Below are 24782 nucleotides of genomic sequence, written 5' to 3' on the forward strand. Positions count from 1 at the left end.
TAGATTAAAATTATCCAAATGAATGTGCAATTATATAATTATCCAAATGAAGAATTGTTGTTTCTCTTTAGAAAAAAAATGTTTAAATTACTACAAGAGGCAACAGAAAATATTTTTTATGGCTATTAGCGTGTAAGGGGCAACGAAAAATATTTTTTATCGCTATTAACATGGTCACATGGTTGAACATAACAAACTTTAGGCACTGTATACCTACATGATGATATGGTAATGACGTCATGCTTTCATGTTCATTGGCCTGTACTTACTCTTGATGGCCTCTGCTAAGGCCACATTAACATGACTATTTCTACATTGAACTTAGATTGAGCAAGACTACGGTGTAAGGAGATTGGGTAAGACTACAATGTAAGGACACGGTTAAAGCTATTCTCCTGTGGTGCTACATCAAATCGAAAGACCTGGAGGGTTATACCATGGACAGACTAAAATGGCAAGACTCAGTTAATAAAGCTGCTGCCAATTTTGAAGAAACCAGATGCCAGAAACTCACTGCTACCAGAGAGACACACCACAGAGCAGCCTTAGCAGAGATCACAACAACTGACTTGTGATGTCCCCATTGTTCAAGATTATGTGCTTCTAGGCTGGGGCTGCAGAGTCACCTCTGCATTCATTTATAGATGAGATGCAAAACGAAAACGTCATCATCGGATCAATGGACAACCAACATTATATATATATATATATATATATATATATATATATAGTCATCTACATACAGTACTGTTTTGTTGTTTCACAGCTCATCAGTGTTGCTAGACAAGCAACTACCTCAAGCCAGGATCAAAACCTGACCGCCCAAACGACAGTCGGAGCTTCTAACCATTGTGCTATTCAGCTGCTGCTATGCGGGCAGTGAATTAACAGTGTTTTGACACTGTCCAAAAACCTAAGCTCAATTTGTTTACACAAAGAGCATCACTTAATATGCTAATGGTTCTTTTTTCGATTAATAAAGTTTATTATGAAAGGAATTATGATAGTTTGAAAAATAATGTCGTTTTTTTGTTCAACTTCAAAAAATTATAAGTTCTTTCAGAATAAACTTTATTAATCGAAATAAGAACCATTAAAATCGACACATTTTTGCCAACGAGAAACAAGTTTATTTATCCCACTAACATAGAAATCCATCGTCAATTATCAAAGCGTAACAACGCTACTCAAGGAATATACTGAAAAAAAAAACATTTAAATATAATAAAATCACCAGAAAAAAATATATAACAAAAAGAAAAAAGAAACAACAACCTATCATAACAATTTCTGTTTTATTCTTGTAACAATTTTTTTAAGTGAAAAAAAATAAACAAATTATATTTTTTAAACATTTTTTTTTGTCAAACAAAATTGAACAAAGTTAAGAAAACCAATTTTGTGTTTTTCATATTTTTTTGTAACAAAAGTTTTTAAAAAAGCATTTTTTGTGTATTTTCCATGTATTTTTTTTTTTTACTTGCATTTTTTCTTTATTTTTGTCACTAATATAACTTTTTTTTTTCATGAACAATTTTTTTCCTGTGGGTGGAGCTGGACAATCAGGTTTTTTTTTTTTTTATTACATTAAGACAGCCGGGATTTTCCCTTATGATTATGTAGCCTTTTCTACAGTCGCATCAGACGATGCCAAAGTGGGATGAGAAGAGACAGAGGATGTGGAAGAAACTTCACCAACTGGGTAGCTTATCAATATATGGTTTAAGATGGAGCAAAAGGATCATTAACAAAAATGATATCTTCTGGTATCTGCAATTGTTAATCCAAGGTGAAGATATTCATCTTGTATAAAGTTAGGAACGGCCATTTAAGGATGTATTATTTAGTTAATTTATGGTTTTTTTTCTTCCAATATTTCCCCAAAGATCGTCTGCTCCTTTGCCGCATATTGATTGGCTGATTAGCATCTTAGGTCAGATTACAGTCGAACCCGAGCGCATGTCATCATGTTCTGAGCAAAGTCGAGCAGATGATTAATTACATCCGATTCAAATTCTGCACGCGTCCCAATAATGCCAAACAGTCATATACCATCTTCATTACCTCCAGCTGAATTGATGTTTGTGCAAAAAATAAGATCAGCGTTTGAAAAACTGCTGCTCTCACAGACAAAACATGGATGAACATTTATAAGATTAAAGAAACGGTATATCTGAAACGAAAAAGGAATTTATAAAGATATTTTAAAGCAATGTGAGAAGATGATTGGAAATGTAGTCTACATAATCCAAGCCTCTCAGTTCTTGCAGAAGACACAAACAGTGTTCACAGGAAGATGTAGTGATCGACACCATTTAGAATACCTTTGATCGAAAGATACCCACAAATAGAACTAGAACAGTGTCATTCAAATAGAAGACAAAAGTTGGCAGGTCTTTATTTTATTTGCGGACAGTTATCCTCATCTTCATAGTTGTGTTTCACCATGTTCGGACCAACTCATCCTCTGGCCTTCTTCAGGTGGTTAACCACAACAAGATAGGAATGCTGAGTCTCTTAACTGTATCCTCTATAATTACTGCATTCCATAGTTGTTGGTATCTCACCACATTTTGGCCAACTAATTCTTTGGCCGGCTTTGGGTAGGATTGAACCCGCTACCTTCAATCAGGTAGTTACTGGCAGACCCTGAGTGTGGTAGCAGGACTTGATGCCAGCCCGCAAGTCCAAAGAAACCCAGCCTTGCTTCAGAAGGAGTGCTACGACTTTTTACCCTCCACCTACGACACCTGAACATGCTAGACTACTTTGTTTGGCCATACGTCGAGAACATCACCAACATGACCTCCCACAACACCAAAGCCAACCTTATCGCCGCCATCCACTAAATATTTGCCAAGGTCCTGCCAACGCTTGTGGAAAAGGCATGCTCTCAATTCTGTACCCGTATCAAGGCCTAGAACTGTAGAGATTCAATGCCTCTATCCACTGTACCAAAGACCCCGAAGGACAACAGTCCGCAAATAAAATAAATAAATATACAAATTCTTCATCTCAAAGGATTTCAATAAATATATATATATATATATATATATATATATATATATATATATATATATATATATATATATATATATATATTGCCAGGTCTTATCGTAATAAACACAAAGAGAAAAAAATATTGAGACCTGTGTAGAATTATGAAGTTTGGTACCCAATCTTATATATAATAACAAACTTTTCCACTCAATGGTGGAATGATAAAATTGTCACCTTAGAAAAGAAGACATGATTCCATTTCTGTTTGATGAAAACCGGTTTTATTTTTTTTGTTACAGAGCATCTACTAGTTGGCTAGTTGCGTACAAATCCAAAGAGTGATAGGATCCTTCTATCATGTCTGAAAATGACACAATGTTCAACGAGTGAAATCGAAGATGCGCGGCTCTACAACTCATGCTACCGATCCAAGTTATGACAACAAGCCCATTGTCAGCACCCTCAAAATACATTGCTGGATTCCCAGGAATAACGGGGACATACCCAGGGTGATGAAAACAAAGTTTACTGCTAGGGTTATAGTCTTTGGTGGTGTTTCAAGTGAGGGCCACATCATGCCACCTCACATCTTCAAAGTCGGCTTGAAAGTCAATACCAATGTGTATCTGGATGTACTGAAGAATGGGGTGATCCCCTGATGCAATCAGGTGGTTGCTGGCAGACCGTCGGGTGTGGTAGTAGGACTCGTTGCCGACCCACAAGAAACCCAGGCTTGGCTTCAGAAAGAGTGTAACGACTTTGTACCCCTGTCTCACTGCCACCCTCCTCCCACAACACCTGAACCTGCTAGACTACTTTGTTTGGTCATATGTCGAGAACATCACCTACATGACCTCCCACAACACCAAAACCAGCCTTACCGCCACCATCCACTAAGTATTCGCCAAGCTCCTGCCAACGCTTATGGAAAAGGCATGCTCTCAGTTCTGGACCCGCATTGAAGTGGTGATTGAGGCTGAAGGCGGCTACATTGAATAGATATCAGCTCTACTATGTAATCAAGTTATCTGAATTTATTTTTTTCAATAAAATTTTTTAAATAAAGCTGTAGTGTTGTTTTCTTTAAGGTAACACTTTTATGGTTGCACCCTGTATACCGACACTCTATATTTGCTTTTCTGTTCAATATATTTTGTTTACGCAAATTATCGAGTTATGTTTTTCTTCTGGATCCTTATGCAACCACAGCAAAAATTAATGACAAAGATTTTTCAATATGACGTCTTCTAAAAATTACATGGCATACATGATATAAATTTTGCATAGGTTTAATATATTTCAGTTCAAATATGTTCGCTTTTATTCTGTTATTTGATCCTTATTGACCATTTTGAACTCTTCTCTATCTCTTCTGACCAAATCTTTAATGCAATTAAAATTCTGGTAGCATGACAAACTACATTCAAAGTGTGATAAGAAAAAAATTTCTGCAGAAATCTTGGAGAACAAGAACGGTCATAACCTATCCCTGGCCAAATTGTCGAGAGTGTAAGATACACGTATATACCAATAGTGAGTGAAAATATATATTTACACTTATACTAAATATATATATAATAAACCTGTGTGTGTTTGTCATTTTATTTGAGGGCATGTTTAAATAGTAATAACTAGGGCTATGACAAGAGAATATTATTTTCATTATTTTGACTCTTGAGTATATATCAGTTAATATTTTATATGTTTTTAGATAGAGTGATGTGGTTCTCGATTAATTGTGTCGGATATATACTTGGGAGTCAAAACAATGGAAAGAATATTCTCTTGTCATAGTCCTAATCATAACCTATCCTTGGCCAAAGTGGCGAGAACCACTTTTTTCCGAAGAGCCGGCGACATTTGGTAAGCAATAGCCTCTCGAGCAAAAAGCGATGAATATTTATCAGACATGTGAATGAGCACAAGTTTTTCTATATCCGAAAATAGGTGAGCATGTTCAATTATTTCAGCAACATGGGTGTGGCCACGCTCTCGAGCCTTATGCACTAATCCTGGTGTGACACTCTCCAGATATGTTGCTTCCAAGATGAGCACTCGGACTTTCAGTAGATCAACAGGACAGTCATTCAAGAACACCTCAAATGTTGTATCACCTGGAAAGAGAAAGACGCGGTAAATATTAAAAATACAATTCTAAATATCCTTTTTTAGGTTGACACAAGTGTTGGGATGATTAATTGGAATTCGGAGTCAGAAAAATCAGAATTTTCGGGTATTGGAATTGGAAAAAAAATTTCTTTCTCTTTTCTTAGTCCATTCTTTTATTCTGCGAATGTTTATCTGATAAGTGTCGGATGCAAGATTATCTGCGACTCCAAAAAAAAAAAAAAAAAAAAAGGACTGACAGCGAAACTGCCCTCATCCATTACGTCGGTGGACATTTTGGACAGTTGACAACACAAACACGATGATCAGCTGTATCACAATCAGCATTGCCATCACATAAAAACATTACAAAAAATTTTTTTTTTAAATGGTATGAAAATGTATAAAAAGAATAAGAAAAAGAACAACTATTTTAACCTATTTAATCTTTTTAAGAAATTTATCAGTTTGGAGGTATCATTAAAGAAAACTTATTTGTAAAGATATCGGAACTTTGTTGTCAACATCTTGTGGTGGAACTGAAATATTAAATCCAAAGTTGATGCTCCAAAAATACAAAAACGAAAGAAAATGTGTTTTAATGTGATTGTGGGCCCCATCTTGCTCAAGGGAGATAACTCGTTTCTTGAGGAGACGTTCCTTGGTATAATAGAAGCGTGAAAATAGGATTGCTACTATCTTTATTTATTGCCAGCTAAACAAACCAAGTTGTTATCAGTATCTGTGGATGTCATGGACACCCTTGAAACAAGTTCACCTCACAAAGGTCAAAGTAGCAAACCTATTTTTGTGTTCCTGGTGTACAAAGGAACGTCTCATCAAGAAACGAGAGTGATCTCCCTTGAGATCTCCCTTGGCGGTCTCCAGACTGCTATAATCACATAAAAACACATTTCCTCCTTACTGTATTTTTTGCAGCATCAACCCTGGATTCAATATCTCAACTCCACGACAAGAGGCTGACAACAAAGCTCCAATCTCTTTTAAAATAAGTTTTCTTTAATAACACCATGGCTCAATTTCTTCGTTCATAAAATTTTTTTTTTTCAAATTTTAGCTATATGAAAAAAAAGAAAAAAAAAAAAAAGAATTTTTTTTATAACCTGCCCCAGCGTAGTATAAACACCCCCAACCACCCCATGTTCAGAATGGCTTTCGGAATACCCCCCTCCAGCCTCCCCATGTTAAGAACAGCTTTCTAGGTTGTTGGGTGCTTATTCCGAAAGCCATTCTTAACATGGGGAGGTTAGGGTGTTTATAATATGCTGGGCACGTCTTAAAAATTTACCAAAGAAAAAATAATAATAATAATAAAAACTACTTTGGGGGGGTGGGGAGCAATAGAAAAAAATGTTTTCAAAATATTTTTAATTATATGAAATAAAATATGCATCAGGTGCGCTTGAAAGCCAAATCACAATTATATTTCAGAGATATATACTCCATCTTTAAGAAGATGGAGTATATCTCTGAAATATATTTGTTATAAATTTCAAGCACGTAAAATATTGTTTATTTTCCTAATATTACGTTGTGATTTGGCTTTCAAGAGCACTTGATGCATATTTTATTTTATTCAAATTAAATCAATGTTTCTATATGCACTCACACCCTTGAGTTTATTTTTAATTATATTTTTCTGTAATTATTAATGTATTAAAAAAGATAATTATTAAAACAAAATATTACTAAATATTAAGCATACCAAAGAAAAATATTCTGTGTTGCCATAACTGATTGTCACTATGCAATCTCCATGTGACGTTACTTGTGTAGGCCAGTTTTGGAAGTAATGAGATATTACAAATGCTTTCCTTTGCTCCCATTTCTTTAAATTCCAATGATGACCAATGGTCAATACCAGTGAAAAGTCAATGGTAAACAGCTATTGCGATAATGCAAAATTATTTAAAAGAGGTGAACAGTACTGAAAATCTGGGGAGACTTGTCACCTAGATTTCAGGGAACACCACAAATTGTTGACAAAAAAAAATCTTTGATAATGGCCTCTTTGAAAACTCTTAGTATACACAATAATAATGAATTATGATTGATTCAATCAATCAACAAGGGTTTTATCACTCAATGAGGAACCCCTCCCTGGACTTTAGCTATCTATCTCTGTCCTGAGCTATCCGCTACTATGTGGAACACGTGTTGTATCAGGTCGTCCCTCCATCTCATTCTTGGTCTTCCCTTTGGCCTCTTATGTTCACAAGATGTCAATTCCGTTGTCTGTTGTCAGGTTATCTGGCTACATGCTCTGTCCATCTGTGTTTGGATGTTTTGATGGCAGTATTGATGTCAATAACTCTTGTTTGTTGGTGGATCCAAATGTTTGTCTTTCTGTCTTGTAGAGTGATGCCTAACATTATTCTCTCTACCTTCCTTTGTGCTACTGCCAAGATTTCACTTTGGCGAGTTGTCAGGGCCCATGTTTCACTACCGTAGATCATCACATATTCATTGAAGATCTTCCCTTTGATTGTCATATTTTCTTTTGGATTCTCATGATATTCTCCACTTTCCCAAAGCTGCCCATCCCAATGCTATCCTTCTCGTTATCTCAGGGAGGAGCTCTCCATTTTTGATAATTTTCTTTCCCAAGTAGATGTAGCTTTCAATGTCCTCAATGGTTATTCCATCAACAATTATTGGCGACTAGACAGCGTGCTGGTTTAACATCACATGTGTTTTATGAATTAAAAAAAACAATTACAAACATGTTTTATTAATTTTTGTTTCAAATTCAAAATTATTTTTTAATTTATTGTGAAAATTAACGTTTTCTTTTACAATATGAGACCCTCTAAATATTACTTTTATTATTCAATGGTCTTTCCATCAACAGTTATTGACGACTTGGCAGCGTGCTGGTTTAACATCACCTTGGTCTTCTCACGATGCATGTAGAGTGAATTATGGTTAATTTAATACTATTAGCTAAATCACCAGCCCCTAAAGAATGACTTTTTTTTTTGTAAACATTTCCCAAAAAATATATTTTAGAATTTAAAGTGAAGGATCAGTTTATCAATTTTGAAATATTCTTTGTCAACTTTGCTCGGTCGTAACTTTGCTTCCTGTGGTCGTAAAAATATACATCAAAGTACAGTAGAGATGAACTTCTATGCTTATCCAAATGGAATGAATGAAATGTAAACATTGAAAAAACAGTTTCCCTTTTTGCCGTCGTCACTTTTTACCGTTTTTTCATTTTTAACTTGGCGCATAAAAACATTGAATGCATAAAAGAAAAATAAATTAACATCATTGGAATGCTTATTCTATTCTCTTTCCAGCAATGTAATTCTTTTAAAAATTGACCAACACATAAAAAAGATACGACTTATTGAAGCACATTAGGTAGGTAATATTGCCAATGTCCACGAAAATACAGCATATGCTTGTAATGCTAGGATCAGTTTCACATATAAATGTAAGCACATTTGCAGGATATTCTAACGTTTTAGAGCAGGTTAACCAAAATTGTATATTTTGGTCTCAAAGATAAATTCTATATATTTATTTTTTTGAAGAGATTCTGCTTTTACAACTTTGCCAGTCAGATTCAGGATTAGTGGTAAAAAAATTTAGTAAACATCCCCAAAACGTTAGAATAGCCTGGAAATTATTTTATAATTTTTAGTTAAATACACAACCGATTTCCAACCATAAATTTGAAAACTGTTTTGTTTGTTTTTCTTGTTTCCATCAAGTCTTTTAATGTGTTCACAAGTAATCACCTAAAAAAGTAAAATCTCATTTTGTTAATCATTATAATTACTATATTAGTTTGTGTATCTTGTTTTCATTTTTACAGTTTTATATTACAGATTGCATTTTCACCCCAAACAATTTATAGAGGGCTACTATCAGGGCCATAATTTGCAGAGATACCATGTAGGGAGTTGAGCAGCAAGATGTCTGTTTACATTATACTTGAACTTCTGCATGTCAGTACAGTCAGGGAAACAGGAACTCAGAAAGGAATTCTAACATTTAGAAGTCATAGGAAAGAAACTATTACAGTAGAAGGCATCTGGGGATCTCTACTGTGTAGGGGTGGGATTTTGCTGCTTGTAAAGTTTCTCGGCAGTATTTACATCGACAGGATACAAGGGTTTGTAGTTTGTCAGAGCACCTATCATTAAAATACTTGGAAAACAGGCAGAGGCATGCAACATTTCGTCGATTGAACAACAGTTGAAGCCTAGCTAACAGTGCAGGACCTATTAGGTTGGCGACTCTCTTTTGAACCCTGTCTAAGAGGGAGAGAATAGTAGCAGATGCACCAGCCCCTATGTGGTGACAATACTCCATATATGGACGAATGGTGTTCTTGTAGAGATACAGAATACTCTCAGGCGTAAGTGACTTTCTACTACAGCAGAGAGAGCCAACCTTCTTTGCAACAGTCTTGGCAATGCCTTTTTTAAATAGTAACTTGATTATTTATATTCTTTTACTTTCAGAAATTTAGATGAGATAAGCCGTTGGTACCGTCGGTTTCAAACCTGATAATAAGGAACCGTTTTAGATCCCAGTATCACGCTCTCTTTAGGTGGTCTATCTCATCTGTATGTAACTGCAGGTATAGGCAGATGAGATAGATCAGCTGAAGAAAGCTTGGTAATAGGAACTAAAATGGTTCCTATTATCAGATTTGAAACTGTCGGTACCGATGGTTTATCTTATCTAAATTTCTGAAAATAAAAATATAAATATTACACTCTTATTTTGAAAAGGTTTTCCTTATAACAGAGTACTAGGCTGGAAAATATAACTAAGTAGTTACTTTATTATTTAGAAATACATTCTTAACATGGGAAGGGTACTTTGTAAACTATTCTGTTCCTACACCGTCTTCTTGTAATATTGTTCCCCTTTAAGTGAACTGCAATTGTCACCCCACAATCTCCATTTAACGTTACCTGTGTAGGCCAGTTCTGGAAACCAAGAGACATCATAAACGCTCTCCTCTCCTCCCATTTCCTTAACAATTTGCTGAACGTTTTTCACTTCCACATGTTGGAACAATGGCTTCAGGCGTTTGTATCGACGGTAAACAAGGTATCCTTGACTGCGGACACGGTGAATTGTATCAAAGGGACGAACTTCATAGTCAGGAGATATCTGCAAAGAAGAAACGTTTGTTTAAAAAAAAGGCATGAGTTGTCTCTCCCTACAATCACAAATACTTGAATTACATAATCTTGAAACGTTAAAGCTAAGTGGTCAACTAAAATTGGGATGACCAAGGGCTCCGTTTTTATTAGCTGTTACAGAAAGATGTATCTTATTTAAATATTTTAATGGTGAATGCTCCGACAAACTACAAGCCCTTATACACCTTTGACGTAAAAACCTTTGACAAACCCGACAAGCAGCAAAGTCCCACCTCTACACAGTAGAGATCTCTAGATGTAAGAAAGCCTTTACTCTCATAGTTTCTTCCCCAGAACAACTAGGCTTTGGAAGTCCCTTCCAGGTTCCTGCTTCCCCAACTGTACTGACATGCAGAAGTTCAAGTATAATGTGAACAGATATCTTGCTGCTCAACTCCTTTCATAGTATCCCTGTAACTTATGTCTCTGATATTATCCCCCTATATCAAAGTGGTACTGTGCCTTATTTGGGGTAAAAATGTAATAAAAAAATAAAACTTATAAAAAGACGAATCTGATGAATCTGCCGTTAAAATGAAAGGGGTTACTTTGATTAGGGACCAGATTTATAGAAAACATCCTAAGTAGGGAGTTGAGTAGAAAAATGTTATCATTTTAAATTTTTGTATATTGGTACTTGTGGAAACTGGGAGCAGGAAGAGAATTCCAATGAAGTGGAACTAAGATGTGACAAAATTAAATTTGGATAGCAAAGCTATTGATGGTTTTCAGAAGTTTTGTAACCTTTGGGGATACCACTGGGGCACAGAGAGGAGCAGGTGCTAGTGTTATTGCAAGTAATTTTTGGGACATGTCGCCAGAACAGATGGCCTAGCAAAAAATCTACTCTTTGGAACAACCTCTAGCAAATGAGGATGTAGAAGACCAAAAACAAGAATGTCAGACAAAGTGAAGGACATTGCGGACATTAGCATGGCTGAGTTGCTCAGAATGGCGCAGAACCGGAGTCAGTAGCGAAGATTTGTGAAAAGTGTCACGGCTGGTCAGTAATGACTATTCCATCAAAGGAGTAAGTATGTTGAAAGACAAAGTTTCACAAAATCTGAGCCATCATTCAAAAAATTATTTTACTACAGCAAAAGTGAAACACTATATATAAATAAATATAGAAATATGGAAAAGGAATAACCAAAATTATTCATATAATTATCAGCATTTCATCTTTATTTCAAGACTTCTCCAGGATGACTGATTTGAAGACATAAAGGTGTATACTGAGCAAAAAAAAAAAAAAAACGTTTAATTTTTTTTAACTTTTATCCCTATTATGACCCCTTAAAATTTATTGTTTTGGGTTCAAGTCGAGTTAAGTTGGATCAATGTCCAAGGAACCTATATCTAAAATTTCAAGTGTTTAGACCCAAATTTTCGGAGGAGTTTGGTAGAGTTATCAAAGGTCAAATTGTTGAACTTTGACCCCTTAACAGTGAAATCTCTGGCTGAAACCACGTCACAAAGATTTTCCCAAATCTCAGTACCCTGTATATCAAATTTCGAGTCTGTAGACTGAAAATTGACATAGTTATTTTGTAGGGAAATGTACACAGACACACACAGATACAGACACACATACAGACACATTCACTTTTATAGATGTACTAGCATTTCAGCCCGGTGTTGCCCGGGTGTTTGGATGTGTATGTTGAGCAAAAAAAAAAAAAAATGGTAGTAGGAAGGCAGACTCGAACCCGTACCGCAAAGGAGGAAAAGAACGGGGTAAAACCTAACATTTATGCTGTTATGACCACCGCCAAACTGGAAGCGACATTTTTTTAAATTAAGACTAGACAATCTAAAGGAGAGGATAAGTTTAAAAAATATAGGCGAAAAAAGTGACCCCCCTCCTGTAGAAAAAAGGGGAAGATATTAATGTTTTAGCCAATTTTTCGATATTTGTCGTATGAAAGGTTGAACTTTAAAACGATACTGATCTTGGTAAAATCCGTCACCTCTATTGAAAGTTTAAGGCAGACATGCAAACAGACATACATACATGCATGCATTTATATATTGGTGACTAAACATTTTCGACCCAAACTGATGAAAAAGCTTGCCCTATCTCTTAATACCCTTTATGTAAAATTTCAAATATTTAGACCAGAAATTGTCTGAGTAATTTGGAAGAGACCGCAGAAGTCAATTTTTTTAACATTTGACCCCTATTATAACTCCTTAAAATTTATTGTTTTGGGCTCAAATCAAGTTATTAAGTTAGATCCATGTCTAAGGAACCTATATCTAAAATTTCAAGTGCGTAGACCCAAAATTGTCGGAGGAGTTTAGTAGAGTTCTCAAAGGTCAAATTGTTGAACTTTGACCCCTTAATCGCCAAATTTCTGCCCAAAAACCAGTCACATAATTTTCCCAAATCTCAGTACCCTGTATATCAAATTTCGAGTCTGTAGACTAAAAATTGACAGAGTTATTGCGTATGGAAATGTACACAGACACACACACAGACACATTCACTTTTATAGATATATAGACATATAGATATATATAATAGTTAAAAAAGAACTAGAATAATAGACTTTGCCACAGCCCTCTTTATCCTCCCTCTCCAACACATGACTTAAATCAAAATAACTAAATAAATAAAATTAAACCAATAAATAAAAACCAAAATAAAATTTATCTCTACAATTATATAAATGCAACTTTGTGTGTATGTGAGAGAGAGAGTTCCTTATAGACTCCAAAATGGCTGAACAGATTTTCTTTAAAATTCACAGAACTTTAGTGTATAAGTCTGGGAGCTATCTTAGTTTTGTCTCAGAATACCCCCGATAATTACCAATAATTGATAATCAAAACCATTCTTTTAATTTATCTATCATCGGTAAAGCTATTTTTTCCATGTCGTTGCTTAGCATAACGGGTTGTGAAAATTCTACTGTGTGTAAATTGATAATGTGTTGTTTTTTGCATTACATGGTCTGTAGGTTCAAACTCTGCACATAAATTTCTTAACTTTTTTTTCATTAACTGCAATGAATTTTATAAGATTTGAAAATTTATGTTTTGTTTTTTTTTACATGACGTGGTCTGTAAATTCAAACCCCACATGTAAATTTCTTAATGTTTTTTTTTGTTAACTGGAAAGAAGTTCATATATATATATATATAAACTAGCAGTTCAGCCCAGCTTTTCTTGGGCCCTATATACTGTTCATAATTTACTGTGCATATGTATATTAAAAAGTTTGACTCATGTTCAGGTAACATACATCTAAAATTTCAAGTGTTTAGACCCAAAACTGGTGGAGGAGTTTGGTAGAGTCTGAAAAGGTCAACTCTTTCAACTTCAATTGAAAAATTCTAAGTCCAAACAAGAGGGGATGTAGGTATAGATAGGTGACAATCCTATAGACCAAGCCTTCTCGGATTGTATTCAATTGAAAAAATTCTAAGTCCAAACAAGAGGGGATGTAGGTATAGATAGGTGACAATCCTATAGACCAAGCCTTCTCGGATTGTATTCAATTGAAAAAATTCTAAGTCCAAACAAGAGGGGATGTAGGTATAGATAGATGACAATCCTATAGACCAAGCCTTCTCGGACTGTATTCAATTGAAAAATTCTAAGTCCAAACAAGAGGGGATGTAGGTATAGATAGGTGACAATCCTATAGACGAAGCCTTCTCGGATTGTATTCAATTGAAAAAATTCTAAGTCCAAACAAGAGGGGATGTAGGTATAGATAGGTGACAATCCTATAGACCAAGCCTTCTCGGATTGTATTCAATTGAAAAAATTCTAAGTCCAAACCAGAGGGGATGTAGGTATAGATAGGTGACAATCCTATAGACCAAGCCTTCTCGGATTGTATTCAATTGAAAAAATTCTAAGTCCAAACAAGAGGGGATGTAGGTATAGATAGGTGACAATCCTATAGACCAAGCCTTCTCGGATTGTATTCAATTGAAAAAATTCTAAGTCCAAACAAGAGGGGATGTAGGTATAGATAGGTGACAATCCTATAGACCAAGCCTTCTCGGATTGTATTCAATTGAAAAAATTCGAAGTCCAAACAAGAGGGGATGTAGGTATAGATAGATGACAATCCTATAGACCAAGCCTTCTCGGATTGTATTCAATTGAAAAAATTCTAAGTCCAAACAAGAGGTGATGTAGGTATAGATAGGTGACAATCCTATAGACCAAGCCTTCTCGGATTGTATTTCAATTTAAAAGATTCTAAGTCCAAACAAGAGGGGATGTAGGTATTGATAGATGAGAATCCTATAGACCAAGCCTTCTCGACGTGTATTCAATCGAAAAAATTCTAAGTCCAAACAAGAGGGGATGTAGGTATAGATAGGTGAGAATCCTATAGACCAAGCCTTCTCAGATTGTATTCAATTGAAAAATTCTAAGTCCAAACAAGAGGGGATGTAGGTATAGATAGGTTAGAATCCTATAGACCAAGCCTTCTCAACGTGTATTCAATTGAAAAATTCTAAGTCCAAACAAGAGGGGATGTAGGTATAGATAGGATAGAATCCTATAGACCAAGCCTTCTCAACGTGTATTCAATTGAAAAAATTCTAAGTCCAAACAAGAGGGGGTGTAGGTATAGATAGGTGAGAATCCTATAGACCCAAGCCTTCTCGACGTGTATTCAATCGAAAAATTTTTAAGTCCAAACAAGAGGGGATGTAGGTATAGATAGGTGAGAATCCTATAGACCAAGCCTTCTCAACGTGTATTCAATTGAAAAAATTCCAAGTCCAAACAAGAGGGGATGTAGGTATAGATAGGTGAGAATCCTATAGACCAAGCCTTCTCAGATTGTATTCAATTGAAAAATTCCAAGTCCAAACAAGAGGGGATGTAGGTATAGATAGGTGAGAATCCTATAGACCAAGCCTTCTCAACGTGTATTCAATTGAAAAAATTCTAAGTCCAAACAAGAGGGGATGTAGGTATAGATAGGTTAGAATCCTATAGACCAAGCCTTCTCAACGTGTATTCAATTGAAAAATTCTAAGTCCAAACAAGAGGGGATGTAGGTATAGATAGATGAGAATCCTATAGACCAAGCCTTCTCAACGTGTATTCAATTGAAAAATTCTAAGTCCAAACAAGAGGGGATGTAGGTATTGATAGATGAGAATCCTATAGACCAAGCCTTCTCGACGTGTATTCAATCGGAAAAATTCTAAGTCCAAACAAGAGGGGATGTAGGTATAGATAGGTAAGAATCCTATAGACCAAGCCTTCTCAACGTGTATTCAATTGAAAAAATTCTAAGTCCAAACAAGAGGGGATGTAGGTATAGATAGGTGAGAATCCTATAGACCAAGCTTTCTCAACGTGTATTCAATTGAAAAATTTCTAAGTCCAAACAAGACGGGATGTAGGTATAGATAGGTGGCAATCCTATAGACCAAGCCTTCTCAACGTGTATTCAATTGAAAAAATTCTAAGTCGAAACAAGAGGGGATGTAGGTATAGATAGGTTAGAATCCTATAGGCCAAGCCTTCTCAACGTGTATTCAATTGAAAAAATTTCTAAGTCCAAACAAGAGGGGATGTAGGTATAGATAGGTTAGAATCCTATAGACCAAGCCTTCTCAACGTGTATTCAATTGAAAAAATTCTAAGTCCAAACAAGAGGGGATGTAGGTATAGATAGGTCGGAATCCTATAGACAAGACTTCTCAACGTGTAGTCAATTGAAAAAATTCTAAGTCCTAACAAGAAGGGATGTAGGTATAGATAGGTTAGAATCCTATAGACCAAGCCTTCTCAACGTGTATTCAATTGAAATAATTCTAAGTCCAAACAAGAGGGATGTAGGTATAGATAGGTTAGAATCCTATAGACCAAGCCTTCTCAACGTGTATTCAATTGAAAAAATTCTAAGTCCAAACAAGAGGGGATGTAGGTATAGATAGGATAGAATCCTATAGACCAAGCCTTCTCAACGTGTAATTCAATTGAAAAAATTCTAAGTCCAAACAAGAGGGGATGTAGGTATAGATAGGTTAGAATCCTATAGACCAAGCGTTCTCAACGTGTATTCAATTGAAAAAATTCTAAGTCCAAACAAGAGGGAATGTAGGTATAGATAGGTGAGAATCCTATAGACCAAGCCTTCTCAACGTGTATTCAATTGAAAAATTTCTAAGTCCAAACAAAAGGGGATGTAGGTATAGATAGGTGACAATCCTATAGACCAAGCCTTCTCGGATTGTATTCAATTGAAAAAATTCTAAGTCAAAACAAGAGAGGATGTAGGTATAGATAGGTGACAATCCTATAGACCAAGCCTTCTCGGATTGTATTCAATTGAAAAATTCTAAGTCCAAACAAGAGGGGATGTAGGTATAGATAGGTGACAATCCTATAGACCAAGCCTTCTCGGATTGTATTCAATTGAAAAATTCTAAGTCCAAACAAGAGGGGATGTAGGTATAGATAGGTGACAATCCTATAGACCAAGCCTTCTCGGATTGTATTCAATTGAAAAATTCTAAGTCCAAACAAGAGGGGATGTAGGTATAGATAGGTGACAATCCTATAGACCAAGCCTTCTCGGATTGTATTCAATTGAAAAATTCTAAGTCCAAACAAGAGGGGATGTAGGTATAGATAGGTGACAATCCTATAGACCAAGCCTTCTCGGATTGTATTCAATTGAAAAATTCTAAGTCCAAACAAGAGGGGATGTAGGTATAGATAGGTGACAATCCTATAGACCAAGCCTTCTCGGATTGTATTCAATTGAAAAATTCTAAGTCCAAACAAGAGGGGATGTAGGTATAGATAGGTGACAATCCTATAGACCAAGCCTTCTCGGATTGTATTCAATTGAAAAATTCTAAGTCCAAACAAAAGGGGATGTAGGTATAGATAGGTGAAAATCCTATAAACCAAGCCTTCTCGGATTGTATTCAATTGAAAAATTCTAAGTCCAAACAAGAGGGGATGTAGGTATAGATAGGTTAGAATCCTATAGACCAAGCCTTCTCAACGTGTATTCAATTGAAAAAATTCTAAGTCCAAACAAGAGGGGATGTAGGTATAGATAGGTTAGAATCCTATAGACCAAGCCTTCTCAACGTGTATTCAATTGAAAAAATTCTAAGTCCAAACAAGAGGGGATGTAGGTATAGATAGGATAGAATCCTATAGACCAAGCCTTCTCAACGTGTATTCAATTGAAAAAATTCTAAGTCCAAACAAGAGGGGATGTAGGTATAGATAGGTTAGAATCCTATAGACCAAGCCTTCTCAACGTGTATTCAATTGAAAAAATTCTAAGTCCAAACAAGAGGGAATGTAGGTATAGATAGGTGAGAATCCTATAGACCAAGCCTTCTCAACGTGTATTCAATTGAAAAATTTCTAAGTCCAATCAAGAGGGGATGTAGGTATAGATAGGTTAGAATCCTATAGACCAAGCCTTCTCAACGTGTAGTCAATTGAAAAAATTCAAAGTCCAAACAAGAGGGGATGTAGGTATAGATAGGTTAGAATCCTATAGACCAAGCCTTCTCAACGTGTAGTCAATTGAAAAAATTCAAAGTCCAAACAAGAGGGGATGTAGGTATAGATAGGTTAGAATCCTATAGACCAAGCCTTCTCAACGTGTAGTCAATTGAAAAAATTCAAAGTACAAACAAGAGGGGATGTAGGTATAGATAGGTGAGAATCCTATAGACCAAGCCTTCTCAACGTGTATTCAATTGAAAATTTCTAAGTCCAAACAGGGGTGGACGTAGGTATAGGTAGATGAGGAGCTACTGGACCAACACATGTCAAGTAGTATTCAATTGAAATTTTTAAGTTCGAAACAGTGTAAGTAAGTGTCTGGAAGTGCCCGATCAACTCCTACTGCCATGTTGGGTGCATGTAGGCGTAGCAAAATGCCTTCTAATCTGCTAGGCATATCGGGACTTAGTTTTTTTTCTGTCCTTTCTCTGCACCGTGTAGGTTGGCGTCTGGATGTGCCTCATCGACGCCTACTGTTACCTGGGATAGCAAGACGGGGAATAGGGATAAAGAATAAGAAAAGGGAGATAGACAGATCTAGATAAATACAGAGGTATAAAGAGAGACAGGCAAGGGAGATACATTTCATGATTCAACTTATATGCTAATAGGAAATAGTTGGTGTATCAGGAACACAAGCATTGTTTTACTGGTTAATTTTACATCAGAATACACTTGTAGATTTTATGTAGCTTTTTTCTATAGGGAACATGCAAATAGCACACATAACATCTAGACATATAAATATATACATAAAACAATTATAGTTATGAGATATATCTGAACTAATCCAAAAAGACAATAATGATGAATATCATCACTTACCTTGGAAAATTATCCAGGCTGTATGCCTACTCACATTCCATCAAACACCAGGAAATCATGAGCCATTGCTTGGTTGATTTTTTTTATTTTTATTTTTTTCATACACATTTGTAATTGTGTCTTGCTTTATCAAGTATTTTTGTAATTAATCTGTGGTGTTGGGAGAGGTGTTAACATGAATCAATTTTGCTTAACATTTTTTATTATGTATATTTTTTTCAGTTTACAGAGTCATTGCAGTACCAAGTCTGACACTGTAATTGCTTGAAAAGTATTGCATTGGGAAGGATTCTTTTTTCTTTCTTTTTTTTTTTTTTTTTTGAGGTGTGCAGGAATTTCAGTAGGGGAAGTTTCTACTGATTTCAGATTCCAAGACAGCAAAGTTGTATTTTATTGTTTGTGCATTCTTTTATCAAGTTTTTACAGATGTTTTTGTGTTATGAAAGTGAAAATGAATGAGTTGCAAAGACATTTACATTTTTGCATTCTTTTTTTAATTCTTCACCTCGTGTGTTTTAATGTCCCAAGAGTGAACCAAGACGGATGAGTCTTATTCAGCAGAGTGGAAAAAAACAGGTTACCTTTGGTTGTCCTCAATGGATTTGTCCATAGTATAATGTGTCCAAGTTATTGCCCTAATAAAGTGAGAACCATACCCCAAAACTAATGCAGAACTCTACTTACGTATTGCACAGCTACAAGAGTTAACTTGTCTAGGATAAGTGCCATATAAGTTTGCACAAGTCACTATATAGCTCTATTTATTAACTCATATGAACTTAAATTGCTGAACATGTCTCAAAAATTTTCTACAGAGCTCTACTTAGAAATGAGCACTCTCAAAGACAATTTATCTAACATAATTTGGAAATATGTTTTATAAAGTTACCATAGAGCTCTCAAATATATTAGGCACTCAAATAAGAAACTTGTTTTAATACTTGTCATATATATATATATATATATATATATATATATATATATATATATATATATATATATATATATAAACACTTACAGTATATCTATACTTACATATTGACATTTAGGTTTTCAAAACATACTGCAGAGCTCTTCATGTTTTCTGAATTTTATTCTTTCGTCTACTAATGTATTGAGCACTCTTAAGTATATTCGTGTAGCTGAATTGCCATACGTTTTTTGAAAGTCTATATTTAGCTCTACTAATGTATTGAACTCTGTCAAAATAAATTCATGCAGTTGAAATGCCATATCTGTTTCTCAAATGTTTTATTTAGCTCTACTAATATATTGAGCACTCTGGAAGTAGATTTGTCTAAAATAATTGCCAAAATGTTTCCAACTCTTACTACAAAGCTCTATAAATGCATTGAGCACTCTTAAAGTAAAATCGTCTTGTATAATTAAACAAAGCAATTTTTAAATTTACTACACAGCTATATAAAACTATGGAGCACATGCAAGAATCATTGGTAAATATATAAATCACATAATTATTAGAAGTTATTTTTTTAATTGAAATACATATATATATATATATATAATCTATATATATATATATTCAAGGGAGACAATTTGTATATAGATCACATAATTATTAGAAGTTTTTTTTTATTGAAATAAATAAATATATATATATATATATACATATATATATATTCAAGGGAGACAATTTGATATAGATCATATAATAATTAGAAGTTATTTTTATTAATTGAAGTAAATATATATATATATATTTATTTCAATTCAATCAATGAGACATAGAGCAATAAAGTCATGTTATTTAGATTTTTACTTAATAATAACACTTTAAAATAGTGCTCAAAACTAGACAGAGCTGATATTATAAAACGTGTATTTTATTACAGGATAAGTAAACATTAAGATAAAACTAGAGTTATATAAGAGTGCTCAATTAGACATAGAGCAATAAAGACATTTTATTTAGATTTGTACTTAATAATTACACTTTAAATAGTGCTAAAAAAGGGAGACAATTTGTATATAGATCACATAATTATTAAAAGTTATTTTTTAATTGAAATATATATATATATATATATATATATATATATATATATATATATATATATATATATATATATATTACAGGGGGACCATTTGTAAATAGATCACATAATTATTAGAGCTTATTTTTTATTGAAATAAATATATATATATATATATATATATATTCAAGGGAGACAATTTTAATATTGATCACATAATTATTAGAGCTTATTTTTTATTGAAATAAATATATATATATATATATATATATTCAAGGGAGACAATTTTAATATTGATCACATAATTATTAGAAGTTTTTTTTTTAATAAATATATATATATATATATATATATATATATATATATATAAATATATATATTTTATATATATATAATCAATATATGTTCAAGGGAGACAATTGTTATATAGATGACATAATTATTAGAAGTTATTCTTTTTATTGAAATATATATATATATATATATGTATATATATATATATATATATATATATATATATATAAAATATATATATATATTGACATTTTAGATTTTTCATTGAGAATCATAACATTTAGAATAAAATTATTAAAATTTATATTACATTATGTCATATTCACACAAGAATACCAAAAAAATTGTGGTTATCTAAATTGACGTATACATTTTTTTTAACTTATTACCTTGCTCTACTGATGTATTGAGCACTCTACATATAAGTCCTGTCATTTGAATTTCTGTGTATATATTTTAAATATTAACAGTTAGCTCTAAGTCTTACCATCAAATTGCCATACATATTTCCAAAAATTTAACAACTATCTCTACTAATTCATTTATCATTGTATATATTTATCTTTCTGTCTCTCATTATTTATCTATCTATCTATCTATAGAATTGAATATGTCTGTCTGTGTGTACATTTCTCTGTCAATTTTAGTCTACATATTCCAAATTTTGATAAAAAGGGTACTGAGATTTTGGAAAATCTATGTGATTGGTACTTGGACAGAAATTTGGCGATTGAGGGGTCAAACTTCAATGATTTGGCCTTTGAGAACCCTACAAATCTCCTCCGACAATTATGGGTCTAAACACTTGAAATTTTACATATAGTTTCCTTGGACATGGATCTAACTTAATATCTCCGTTGGAGCCCCAAACAATAAATTTTAAGGGTTCATAATAGGGGTCAAGTTTTAAAAAATTAACCGTTTCTCTGCTTTTTTTTTGGTTGGGGAGGGGGGCAGCATACACCGCTAAACACCGGGGCTACGCCAGTAACCCATGCTAGTATAATATATATATATATATATATATATATATATATATATATAAATATATTTATTTCAATTAAAAAAAATAATTCTAATAATTATCTGATCTATATACAAATTGTCTCCCTTGAATATATATATATATATTTATTTATTTCAATTAAAAAAAATAACTTCTAATAATTATGTGATCTTTATACAAATTGTCTCCCTTGAATATATATATATATTCAAGGAAGACTATGTGAATACAGATAACAATTATTAGAAGTTATTTTTTTAATTGAAATAAATAAATAAATATATATATATATATATATTTGAATTAAAAAATAACTTCAAATAATTATATGATATATATACAAATTGTCTCCCTTGAATATATATATATATATTTCAATTAAAAAAATAACTTCTAATTATTATGTGATCTATATACCAATGGTCTCCCTTGAATATGTATATATATATATATTCAAGGGAGACAATTTGTATATAGATTACATAATTATTAGAATTTATTTTTTTTTATGCTTAATTGAACTTTAATGCTTAGTTTTTCCATCAATTGTTTGACTTGGGTAATTTTTTTTAATGTATATTTGAAAAAAATCTATGTGCTAGTTGAGATAAGAAATAAAGAAAATTCTTACCTGTTACTTCCCAGGTGTTATCTCCACTTTTTCTCTTTTCTGCTTCTTGCTGAAACTCATGGCAATTTCATGTTTGTTTGTGTTCTTTGTTACATATATATAATTTTTACTGTGATGATTTTTTTCCTTTTAATAATTTAAAAACTTTTTTTTTAATGATATATTTAACTTTCTGGCTATGATCAAACACCCATGTACTACTTTTTTTTTTTGTAGTTGCATAAGTTAGCTGATGAGAAGAAATACAAGCAGAACTGCATTCATTTAAATAAAGCTAATAGTTTAGAATTTGATTGTACCCAGATGTGCATGTACACAAAGAAAGAAACACTTACTTGAGGACTTCTGTAACTACAGGAAACATGTGGCAGCTAGGATAGGTGATGCTGCTGGATTCAGTTGTTTTTTCCAATGCACATAATTCTAACAATAGCTGATAGTAGAATTCCACCATGATCAAGGGGAGTACCTGAAATTACAAAAATATACACACAGAAGGAAAGAAAAAGAATACTTACTCTACTTCTATGACAATGATTGCTGCCAAGACTTCGAGATGCTAATGTTGGAAGAAACAGATAGACATACATCATACGCAGTTTGATTGTACCCAGATGTGCTTGAACGCAAAGAAAGAAATACTGGATTCAAAGTGCACAAGACATGTGGCAGACAGGAACGGTGATGCTGCTAGGTTTCATTGCTTGTTCCAATCTATAAAAAGAGATGATATTTATAGTGTTGATAATCTACTGCTGTGTGAAAGCTGGAACAATGGAAACAGTTAAATTAAATTATCAAATCACAAAGACTGAAATCGAAATAAAAAGAAGAAAGGGTGATACTATACTCATCTTCCTGTCGGTGCAGACCACTTGCTGGTGACTGTTCGTTCGCCATTAAACTGGAAAGTAAAATAAAAAAAAGAAAAAAAAAAGAGGTTCCACCGGAGAAAGCTCTCGTCTGGGCAGCGAGGTGATGAACTCCCGAAAGGAGGGGCACTATATAAAAACAAGCTTTGCTGCGAACATCTCCTAAAAAGTGGTTTCTACTCAGAATAACAGGCGGAGCAGAAAACAGAGGTGTTCTCTCTACCCAACAGGATTCATAAAGATACCACTAGTTTGTGTTCATAAGACGGCGATGATCGCTCACAAAACTGGCATTCCTACTATCATATCGGAGGACCGTCATATATAATTGCACTACCATTTCGTATTGGAGGACGGTCATATATAATTGCACTACCATACCGTTTCGGAGTTCCTGGACAGTAGGAATAATAAAAGCGGCCTTAAAGTGGCTTGTGAGCACACAATCTAGTCGAACTCTAGTCGTCCTTAGTCGAGTCGAGGCAAGCCTGCATTACATAGTAACACGAGCACGTGTCGCCTGCTTAGAGGGTAGCCCCCTTCGGGAGATTCGAAAGCGCACCTCACAGCAGAAGAGCTTCGGAACCAATCGGACCGTACCCAGACTTGCAGCTATTTGTTAACTTGGAAGTGGAGTCAACACCCCGACACTGAGAAAAGAGCTTTCCAAAAGCTGAAAACCAGTTGCATGCAAAGTCAGGGAAACTGGGAGCAGGCTGGGGAGAACACGGGGCCTTGCAGGGAGGCCCATTTTTCTCTTTCGTTCGGTTTACATCTTTCGGGTATTGTTCTCCTTTCAGCCTGCCCCCATCACGCCTTTTTGCTCGCCACATGCAAGCGTATAAAAAGACGACCAGATGACGGACGCAACAAACTCATGCCAACATTTTCTGGATTTTTTTTTTTTTTTTTGCCAGAGCCCATTTAGCCGTGTAGCTGTTAAACTACAACGTTACACCCCCCTACCACGGTGAGGATAGGGTTGGACTTTAGGGGGGAAAATACACATCCAGTATTTTATCCAATAAAAGAACGGTTTATAAACTGCACAATTGTCACGGTAATTCTACAGTTTATGGACCGCCCTTAAATAATATTATATACATGTTTTCATCAAACAAATTAAATAAAAAGACGTTAATTTAGATTTAAATTAAAAATATTTTTTCCAAGAACAGCACGGTTTATAAACTACACAATTGTCACGGTAATTCTACAGCTTATCGACCGCCCTTAAATAATATTATATGTATGCTTTCATCTAACAAATTAAATAAAAAGACGTTAATTTAGATTTAAATTTTAATATTTTTTTCCAAGTACAGCACGGTTTATAAACTGCA

The 24782-nt window shown here is 34.0% G+C and overlaps 1 protein-coding gene across 1 annotated transcript in view; it reads right to left on the reverse strand.

Moving 5' to 3' along the window:
* The window catches only part of LOC145284027 (uncharacterized), a 60867-nt gene extending 37361 nt beyond the window's left edge, over nt 1-23506 (reverse strand). Inside the window, exons 1-2 of the mRNA XM_080133117.1 lie at nt 22568-23506; nt 10062-10263 (exon numbers count right to left, since the gene is read on the reverse strand). Of these exons, the coding sequence (XP_079989243.1) occupies nt 10062-10097 (36 nt within the window). The 5' untranslated portion in view covers nt 10098-10263; nt 22568-23506. The remainder of the gene's footprint in view (nt 1-10061; nt 10264-22567) is intronic.
* Between the last annotated feature and the right edge of the window lie 1276 nt (nt 23507-24782).

The sequence above is a fragment of the Euprymna scolopes genome, chromosome 8, assembly GCF_053919585.1.
Source record: "Euprymna scolopes isolate OS-2025 chromosome 8, ASM5391958v1, whole genome shotgun sequence".
Taxonomy (NCBI): domain Eukaryota; kingdom Metazoa; phylum Mollusca; class Cephalopoda; order Sepiida; family Sepiolidae; genus Euprymna; species Euprymna scolopes.